At 31.7% G+C, this 11254-nt stretch overlaps 1 protein-coding gene across 1 annotated transcript in view; it reads right to left on the bottom strand.

Annotated features, from left to right (window-relative positions):
* Positions 1–3574: 3574 nt before the first annotated feature.
* Positions 3575–11254, bottom strand: part of LOC132713961 (uncharacterized) — a gene marked incomplete at its 3' end in the record, with an annotated part of 51375 nt that continues 43695 nt past the window's right edge. The window contains exons 2-6 of the mRNA XM_060696698.1: positions 10217–10324; positions 8307–8534; positions 7948–8031; positions 5926–5955; positions 3575–3654 (exon numbers count right to left, since the gene is read on the bottom strand). Coding sequence (XP_060552681.1) covers positions 3575–3654; positions 5926–5955; positions 7948–8031; positions 8307–8534; positions 10217–10324 — 530 coding nt within the window. The remainder of the gene's footprint in view (positions 3655–5925; positions 5956–7947; positions 8032–8306; positions 8535–10216; positions 10325–11254) is intronic.

Genomic DNA, 11254 nt, shown 5'->3' with positions numbered 1-11254 from the left:
CCCGATCTTGTTTTCGCTTCAACACGGCCATTTGAGGGTATTTTTTCGTACGTATATATTTTCGGCTCAGACTGCATTTTTTTACATAAATATTATGATTAGTATAGTTATCTAAACAGATAAATGCACTATTTCAAAAATAAATCTGATTTTCGTAGCAGCGAACTTGTTTTCGCGAAAATAGCTTACACGTGTGGGTTTGTTTAAACCTAACAGTGTATTAGGGTTAAACAAATTACCAAAATTCACTTAGCCTACAGTGTCAAGAAATATTCCCCGACTGACCGAGGCATAATTAATTGATTGTATACTAAATTTAACATTTTCAATTCAACCCATTTTTATTATTTTCCAAAATGTAAGTATACACTTTCCGTGTTTGTTGTAAAATATATTCTATATAGTCGTCGTTCCAATGACAACTAAATAAAGATTGAAAATGCATTACGGTAATTGAAGGAATTACGTTGATTATACGCTAATTTCCTCAACCGCAACTTTTTCGGCCTTTCCATTGATATAGATAATAACCGAGGATATTTCGCTTATAATTTTCTGCTTAAAAAATAAAGACTGACTCCATTTTGCAGGTTATTTTATTGTAAATTATGAAAAAAGATAAAAATTAAAAAGAATGTGATATTTAACCATGGAAGTATCATTTTGTTGAACGTTTATTTCATTCCATGACGCTTGATCATCAGAAAAGCTATTTTTATCCGAAACTCTGAAAACTGTATGATTTTGTTAGAACAAAAAAATTAACATAAACAGGACTAAAGTTTTCCCCATTCCTAACTGAACGAATGCATATCTACTAGACGCCGTGTGCACGCGGCGTCTAATGATGAAGATATAAAATGTTGTCTCATGCTGCATGAATTAGGTGAAATCATATAAAACAAGCAATGTTTATAATGATATATTTATATAACCATTAACTAGTTTGTCTAATGTTTTATAGCAGTGGTCAATAAATGCAATATGATTTAGTTTATTAATAATTATGCAAGATCGATTGAGTTGAAAGGTAAAAGCTTATTGAAACAATGTCGAGTCCATTCCTAGAATCAACCAGTATTAGTCAATGGATGTTAAGCTTCTTGCTCAAAGAAACAACGATTTCCCTCTTACGGGGTTTGATATGTGATATTTCGATTACTTGTCCGCTTTATTTAGTCGGTCAAGCCGCCATGTAACACCGCAAAACGTCCGTACCGCAAAACGGTCGCGTGTGGACGTTTTGCGTCGCATATCGTACACATGTGGACGTTTTGCGGTGCATATCGTACTTGGTACGTTTTGCGGCGGGAGTGTGTATTTGCGTCGCATATCGTCCATATTTTCTGTATTAAAATATATATTTATTATAAACGTTACTTTTATTAGTTCAGTCACTTTCATATTGTTTCAGGTAAAGATATGACGAAATATACATTAAATTGCAATATTTTTGTGATCCTATATAATTTTGACTTTTTTATTAAAAAAAATATGCTTAAGCCGAGGATGTTTTTCGAATAGATTTTTTTTATGGAATGGAACCAAGCAGCAGCAGAGATATAAAAACGATGATATTGAAATAAATGTAATCTTATTGACATTCAGAAAAGGACGGCTATATGGACGGACGAACCGAGGATTGGACTGAGTGAATGACGAGAAATATTAAAATTAATCTTTGCTTTTGACAATAGTTTTTCATATAATTGCATCAAAATGTGGGACTGATTTGTTGTGTTCTTGTTGACTATGGAGGTTTGGTTCTACCGTTCATTTTTAGGGGGATGGATGGGGGCTTCTGACAGCATAGTCATATTTGAGCGAGAGAGCTATATTTTCACGGAGATGGGGCCTTAAAGTCACCTAGTCATAATTGAGCAAGAGAGCTTTTGTCGCGGGGCGAGAGAGAGAGAGAGAGAGAGAGAGAGAGAGAGAGAGCTTTTGTTGAGGGAGGGGGATTTTAGCCGCCTTGTCATATCTGAGTGAGAGAGCTATTGTTCTGATGGGGGGGGGGAGGCTGTAGCCGCCTAGTCATATTTGAGTAAGAGTGCCTTTATCGGGTCGCGGACTTTTAGCCGCCTAGTCATATTTGAGCAGATTGAAAATTTTGAACATCATCAATATGTGGAAAAAATGACGATTGTGCGCATTTCTGCTTGACGCGGCTCAAATATTTTGAACTACAGATCTAGTAAATGCAAGTTTGAAATTGTCATAAAATATAACTTTGAAAAATGATTTAATCTATAGGTTAGTCGGAAAGTCCGTCCCTTTACTAAAACCGTATCATTTTATCGCCTGAAGAACAAAACATTTCGCCTATAAGTTACATAGATAATGTGTAATAGAGTATATTATAACAAACATTCTCCCGCATAGGAAATGATGAAAAAGAAGCTCAATGTGTTCTTTTGATAAAAACTAAAGCATATTTTAAGATATCGTAATGTAAGCGTTTTGTTTGAATGCCATAATGTAATTTTGTAATTGAACAATGTAATTTTATAATTGAGCAAAGCAAAAAGGTCATTGTGGCCTTATATCGCCCATTCAATAGTGACCTTGAGGTCAAGGTCATTTCAAGGTCAATATTATAGTTGAACTATTCAAGATGTCCGTCCTGTCATAAATGTATGAATGACATCTGATCATTGATAAGAAAGAAATGGCAGTTTTATCACATTTCAATTATTTGACTTTAAATATGTCTTTATTTTTCTTATTCAAAGGCAAATAACTCTAGACATATTCAGTCGTTTTAGCTCATAAATGAACATGATCGAGACCTTATTGTTATACATATTCTGTATAAAAAAATTTAAGAATGGAGAAGAAACGAAAGCACTAACAATGTGAAATATAGTGCGTTTTTGTTGTTTTGTTTTTTTGGTTAGATTTAGCCTATAATCTAACTTTGTTTGTTGAGATTTTAAGGTCATGGATATTCTGGTGAAAATTGTCAAGATTGAAGAAGAAATGAAAGCGTTGGAATGGTAACAATGTGAAAAATAACAGATATTGTAATTCAAGGGCAGATAACTCTGGACATATTGCTTAGGGTATGTGGATGCTAGAGCGGTAACAAGCTGAATTTGGACGGGCAGTCAGACATGCGCATAGTCAGGTGAGCTAAAATTAACACACAATAACACCTGATAATAACTGGTCAAAATTAACGAAAATTATATAAACACTTAGAATATGGACGTTATGCGGCAGGGCCATGCCTTTTTGCCGCAAAATGTACGTCAGAAAAATGTGGACGATATGCGCCGCAAAACGTCCATATACGTACGTTTTGCGGTACGGACGTTTTGCGGTGTTACACCGCCACTCAAAAAAAAATATGATTAATTTGATTCAAACGGTATGTGCCTGTTCGGACTGCTCAGATATCAGACGGGTACCTAATAAAACCTTGCATGTTTCGTCATAACGGGGTAAAGAATATGGTAAGTACGTGCCATCGTCGAAAACCCCGGTACACATTCAGTTTATACTACATTCAATGTTATGGTGAACGGTAAATAGCCTGGATTACCGAAGATGAGTACTTGCATGCTCAACTTACTTTAGCTGAAGTATTCAGCTCAATCATTACGACTTCCAGTATCCGCTGACAGTCAATGAAATAGTGAATCCAGTACTTTTCTGAAATGAAATAATAACTCGTATATGAAATATGACAACGCATTTAGTTCATGTCACATATTTAACCCAGAATGATAGATTACTAATAACAAACTATACACCTATCTATCAAAAAGGTGCATTTCTATTGTATTTCTTTTTTATATCCTTTTTCATTTTACAGTAAATCACTTTCTCTATAATATCTTAGAACGTAAGTTTAATGGCAATGATTGTAATTGTATTTCAGGACCTTTGCAACGTCACAATGTGTTGTTTCACCCGTCAATTTTATTTACTATTCTCCAGGCTAGGGTAATCTATATAGACTTAAGAAAGGTAATGTTCTAGTTGTCTCCCCTCATAAAATCAATATTAATTGAATGGCTCTTGGAGTAATAATACATAAAGGGGAAAAATTACATTAAAATGTTTGTTCGGTATAATTAAAAATAACACGACGGTCAGGACAATAGTGCATATTAGCAATGCTTGAACTGAAAATGCATTCCCGGTGAAGCCTCGGTGTTATATGAGGTTATCAGGTGTAAATGCTAATATGCACTATAACTTTTCGAAAAGTGTTATTTTTACATTATCAACCATGCAAACATGTGTGGTTTAGGCGTTCAAGACAATATGCTAAATCCTACCTTCAAATTTCTTGAGGTTTTGTTCATAAGGATTTACAATAACTTCTGAAATTTGCAAAACAGGAAAGGTTAGCACTACATTTATAGATAACACATCACATCGCATCACGACTGTAAACCGGTTGCGTGTACAACAGCTGGTTATGTGCGTTATTTTTTTTACAAGATTTGAACTTACGTAAGTCTTTTATTCTTGTAGAAGTCCGTTGCAAAATATATCAAAGACAGTTATGTGTTGAAAAAGTGACATAAAAGAAGAAAGTATCTTGTGATGACGTTCATCTAGTATATCGTGCTGTTTTTAATATATGATTCTATTGAAAATAACATGAAACCGTCATTAAATGCGATTTATTACATTAACACATCTATTGTGTAAAATATTATGTTTGTCTTAGTTTATGGTAACATACTTACCAATTAAAAACAAAGTTCACAGAGCTATGATTATTTTCATATTTGATAAGATTTGATAAAATGGTTGCGGCATTGGAATGCTAGGAGGAAACATTTTGTTCCGTTTGAAATAGCTTCATGCCAATGAGTGTACGTTTTTGTGGTTTTTTTCCCCCAAAAAACCCAAACAAAACCCCTGAAAGCGCCATCTATAAAATATGTTTTTTTAACCCGGATGCAAAGGGATGTTCTTTGATATCATTTTTTAAAAGACAATTTTTTCCTGTGATATTTTTGTGAAAGCTCTTTTGGGAAAGGGAAAAAATTTGACTGAAGGTGAATTCTTTTAAAAATAGGACAGCAAATTTTAAAGGGTTAAATTTTATTCTCTCGAAACCCGATTCAGGGGTTTTGAAAAAAACCATTTTAAAAAATTAAATATACCTTTGCAAATTTTTGCTTAAGGCACGGGAAAAATAAAATTTTAAAATACAGAAAAGGACCCCAGAAAATTATTTGTATATGAATGTAAAAAATTTAAAAAGGGTTTAAAAAAATTATTTTTTAAAATTGATTAAATTGTTATCAGAAAATAAAACCCCAATTATTCTATGACAATTTGGCGATTATTATCCTCTTAAATAGAGTGCGATTATGTCCATCCAACGGTATATTGTGAATGAAAAGGTTAAAGTTCAAAGTTAACGTTTGACATGATTCTCATCTCTTCTATAGTTTACTTCGCATGAAAGATAAATAACTCACATTACGTTCAAATCATAAAAAGCGTGGACAGTCTTTTTATCTTTTAGGCAGATTTATATTTAATCCTAATCATCTTTTCAAATATTGGTCAATCTGCATAATAATAGTTAATCTTTTGAAATTATATAGTCAGCTATATTCAGCGAATATTTACAATGAAAAAATGAGCATTATGCCACTAAAATTTTGATATTTTCCCCTAAAGAACATCTTTTATACTTTCTGAATGAAATTAACTTTTAGCTTGATATATTTTGTAGTAAAAATATAAATTGTGGTACAACAAAATATACTACGTCTGAGTTTAATTACTAGTATATATATATTATAAACAATACTGCAATGGCTTCAGAATTGATCATCATAATCATGAAGCAATCTGTCACTAAGATGCAAGCATTTCAAATTGTAAAAATATTTTGCATTGCATGCCATAAATGTCTTTAATAATGTATATAATAGTGTTATTGAAACATACCTGTAGCCAGTTCATAGTCAATGTTCACGACTAGAAACAAGAAACAATAACAAGCAAACATTAAACATTCAACCTTCACCCCTGGCACTTTTTGAAATTATGATCAGATAATGTTCAGAAAACATAATCTGCATGGAAAAATATGCATGCATCATTTATTCATTCATGTCATACATAAAAGTTAATACTGTACTAATGTAACGCAATGAATATAATAAGAATTTTTTTAAATATTACTTGTGTTTCTTTTCTCAGTTTCAGTTTTGATAATTGGTTTTAATATTTATAATCGTTACTAATCAAGTGAACGAAATGAGGAAATAACTAACAAAAGTCCGTGTTTTGTTTGACTTTTCTTTAATTGAGACTACGTTGGAAATATACAGTGTAGAATATGTATAAAACATGATAGTTAAAGAAATCATGTGTCCGCCAACATGACTCAAAACCAAGGTATCGCTGGTTCGACCCTTGAATGAGGCGGATTTTTTTCCGTTACACGTTATATCGAAAATTAAGATTAATTGGTAATTTGTCTCTCCCGCTCATTTAGAAATAATATGAAATAATGAGTAGATTTCTTTAAAAAATGGTTATTACAAATAAGTTTTTCTTGAAAGCAAAACGTAACCATAGTTGTATTTTAAAATCCATACAAAATACAAATTCACTATAACTAGACTAACTTTACCAAAAGGCAACATAAGCATAATATATGTTTTATTTGATTTGCCATTTGGTTACCTTTTGGAATTGATATATGACACCAAAAGAATAAAATAAAATAATTTTTGAGAAATAAAAATAAAAGCATTTCTCAGGCATGATGGGCCTTTAAAACTAATGCATACATAATAAGTTGAACTGGCCGAAAACTCTTAGAAAATTGTAACATTATATCTTTAATAAATTTTGATGTTGTTAAATAACTTGATTAAGAGACATACCTTTAGGGCTATAAAAGCAGTTATTTCCTAGAAGCAAATCTTCTGTCAGAGACACTGTTGAAACGTCAAAACTTTGGGGCAGTTTTCATAACTGGATCCTAATCAAAATGTAAAGATATGATGTGGGTTCGCGGCAGGTACATCGTCTTACTATATAAATGGCAAATTAATGACATTTACATGTCATAATTTATAAAACCTTTATAAATTTAATAAACAAACAAAAAACAGACAGAAAATTTCAAGAGTGTATTGCTAGATCATGAGATTTGAAAATAGTGGGCAAAATTAAAGAACAAACAAAAGACATGATCATGAAATTCAAAAAGGTGTGCACCAAGTAATTTTAATTACAGTTATAAAATTGAATAATAACAACACTAATGTAGTAATTTATTTACTATGAAATTTTCCCAATTATATTTTAATTTCATTAATTAATTACTTATTTTCTAAAGTTGGAAAGAAAGACAAAAAAAAACAATGCCTTTATAAAAATGGAAAATTTAGGGTTTTCCCAAAATTCTGGAAAGTTACGTTGTATGAAGATTTCCCAAAGTCATTTTTAAATTTTTCTTTTTCATATCGAGATCCCTTTCCCTTTTAATCCCCCTTGAAAGGAAAAGAAAGTCATAGACAGTAAAAATAGGGAGTAAAATAACCCCCTCAAAAAATTGACCCCTTTTTTAAAAAGCAAGAAAAAAAACCATTAATCTATTTTAAAAAACAAAAACTTTTTTAATCGGGTGTAACGATTAAAAGGATTTCTTAAAGTCAAGAAACCTAAATCGTTTTTCATGAAAATATGTTTTATATAGGTGTAACATTTTAATGAGAATTTAAACCTATAGACTTTTTTTTTAAAAAATTTTGCGTCGATAAAACCTTCGGATGTTTATTTAAATTTGGGTTTTTCCCATACAGACCGCTTCTAATGTTAGATTATTATTTCTACATTTATTTTCCTTTGGAAGCCCGCACTTTCAGCACCCTTACTATAGCTATTGTTTGTTTTTTTTACATTTCTAAAGAGAAGACCAGATCAAATGATAATTTATATTTTTAACACACAAACCGTCTTTTGTTACTACAATGTTTGAAACCTGACCATCCAGCATAAAGTCAGGAGCGGAAACTGACATGCTCGACTCTTCGAATCCTAGAAAATAAAAGAAACAAGAATCAATGTGTTAATGTTTAACATCTATTCAGATATATCTTATTTACAAAAAAAGACTAAAAAGATATTTTTTTAAATAAGAAATTCGTGATGTTTTGACAAATCAGCTATAAAGGATATGTCACAAGGGAGCAATTAAACAGAAATAGAAGAATATGACAGACCCGATTAAATGGAGTAGCCCATGTAAAATGACACTCGTAGTATCTCAGCCACCGGATTGATTTATGAAAATTCATTCTTCTTATATATACCTGTAGGACATGATGGCCCAGCTTTAAAAATGCTGTAGTTTCCTGGAATCCATTGTCCTTGGTCAAGTGTGCTATCATTTCTGAATTTCACGCAAAAAGAAATCGTAGAATCGTTTATCAAAGCAAAGCTTTCCAACCATCCCCGAGACTGCGACTCCGGGCAGCCATATTTGGCCGCTATTAATGCGTACGGCCCTGGCGGCCACACACTTTGTTTTTCTTGTCTTTCTATTGAACAAAACGTAATGAACAAATACATTTTAATAAAAATATAATATTAAAAATAAATATGTAGAGAAAGCATATGTTCTGGGCAAGCTTGTCTATATACACTGTTAGACTATAAAAAATTAAAACATCAATAGTTGTAAACGGCAAATGTAAGATTTTCCCATCTACCTTTTACCGATCTGACTTCGCGGTAATCAACTTCTAAAAATAAAATGATAACTAATTAAAAAAACATAGTTATGTAATACAGAAATATATCGTTAATTTTGGACTGCTACCGAAAGCCATATTTAGTGATTTTCGTTTGATGATCGGATATTCCAGAAGTACTCTATACCGTCACGAACGGGTTGCTAACGTTTAGTCTTTAAAGGCTCATTTTGTTCGTCCGGCCACCAAAATAAGAACAGGAGTCGATATGAAACACATTTGTTTTGAAGAAATGTAGTGTCTTTCTGTTTTTTTTAATGAAATTAATAAAATTGCAGCTTAAATATCTGATGTGGAAAAGCACAAATACTGCTTTAGCTGACTCCCCTCTTGTATGTTTTTTTTTTTTCTAATTTAAAGTTTGAGCAGGCATTTGAATCGCATTGTGTTTTTGTACAAAGGTAGTTTGTTTTTCATCGTCTTCTAGTAAAATACAGTTTATTTCAAAATATCAAGTTGACACCGGATAACAAAAAAGGTGCGTAGGTTGGTTTTGTTAATTAAAATTGAAAGTTTTTCTCACTTAAGACCAAGGATAACATATCATTTTTGTCTTTGTAGGTTAATAGGGACTGAAAACATAAACGCAACTGGCACAATTTTCATACTATCTTGTTATATTTTGTAGTTTATCGGTAAAGAATAAGTTCTTAAACTTTTTGATAGTTCTGTAATGAAAGTATTTTTAAAGTTTATATATATAGGCTGATAGGACAATTTTTCCGTTGTGAAATTGTAATTGTTAAACATACCCAAACACAAATATTTCAATATAATTAAAGTTATTCCTGACTTACTAGAGACATCATAAATTCTTTGTACAATGTTTATACACAAAATGGTACAGACATGATAGAATTAGATCAAGATTCATATAATTATCATAGTTTTATATAATTCCTTTTGATGCTATAGTGATATATATGACTTTTATTTGTATGATAGTAAACTGCTCATAAATATCACAGGTTTTTGAAGATCTACCAGTCTGATTTTGCTGGACAATGTCAATGAATAACAAAACTCATACACATTCAAATATCATAAATATATGTAATTTCACTTATTAAAGTATATAAAGCTAGATATTTACTCCAAAACTTATCATTTGATAGTTTTAATGCTTCCAAAATGCATAGGTAGTAACCTCCCTAAAAACCAAATGTCGTAGCTAAATTTATAAAATCCTATTTAAGATAGTAAAATAATATTTAGTTTCGGAACATTGTATTTCATTAACATTCAATAGTCTTGAATGTTAATAAATAGAGGCATACTACGTGGCAACGTTTCCGTTTCGAGAATCGACCATAAGATTTTTGAAACATTATTATTTTATCGTTAGGTATTCTTTTAAAAATATATTTCATAAGATACAGCTTAATATCCTTTAACTTGTTATTTATTTGTTTAATACAAACGTGTATTCAATATAAAGTATTGCATCACAAAAGGAAATCTTCACATACCTTTACTGAAATTTAGTTTTTCACACGTTACTCGCTCCGTACCATGTTCAAAGCATTTTGAGTATGGATACTCCGTTGGTTTATAAACTACTTTAGGTTGAAGAGATACTGAAATAGCACAAATGAAGAAAACATATTTAGTAAATACCGGTCCCTTGTATTCCTATAATAGAGCAACATTGATAATATTGTATCTTTTTACATCCTTTTTAGCATATGCATTAATCATCTAGAGCGTCAAACCCCTCCCACTCCCACGCCCCTCCTAAGAGCTGTTCAATCCTCAACACCCAATCATGCAAAAGAACGAGAACAAAAGTATACTGTCCAATACTGACATAAAACTAAGGGCAAAATATTTACTTTGGTATTTGACAATTAAATCTTTAATGCTTGAAATTTCAAGAATACTCGACTTCAAATGCATATTTACAACTGTTTTATTTTCACAATGGTATTGATAACTGCCATTTTTATATTCCTTTACAGACCGCTTTTATATGGTTCCTTATTTACGCCACGTCGCGTTATTGCTCCTTGGTATCAGAATGCGGAAATGCGAATACATGAATGGACGATAAAGTTGACTTTGGCGTCTCTTCGTGTGTTCGTCCGGATTTTCGAGGCGAAAAAGCGAAAATACGTACAGGAGAAGAGCAACTATAAGACACGTAAAACCAATCGTCTGTTTCCAAATTATCTGTCATATATTCACTTTTTCGCATTGTTGCATTTGACTTTTTCGCATTTCTGTGTTTTCGCTTTTTCACATCGTTTTATTTTTACATTTTCGTTATTTCGAATCTTCGCGTTTCGATTAAGCATGCGCAGTCGAATTCACATTTGGCCATTGTATTGGCATATGTAACAATGCGAAAATTTAACAATGCGAAAATGTAACAATGCTGGGAAGCAAACAGACACGACAAAGTTATACTTTTGAAGAATTGAAAAAACGACATGGCGTAAATCAGCCACCATGCTTTAATGTTAAATGCTTAATTCTTAACTGCAATAGGTTCAACACTATAACTATGC

The sequence above is a fragment of the Ruditapes philippinarum genome, unplaced genomic scaffold (genome assembly GCF_026571515.1).
Source record: "Ruditapes philippinarum isolate M1 unplaced genomic scaffold, ASM2657151v2 ctg3752_1_1_1_1, whole genome shotgun sequence".
NCBI classification, from domain to species: domain Eukaryota; kingdom Metazoa; phylum Mollusca; class Bivalvia; order Venerida; family Veneridae; genus Ruditapes; species Ruditapes philippinarum.
The sequence above is the reverse complement of the archived record's forward strand: the minus strand, read 5'-3'. Positions and strand labels throughout refer to the sequence as shown.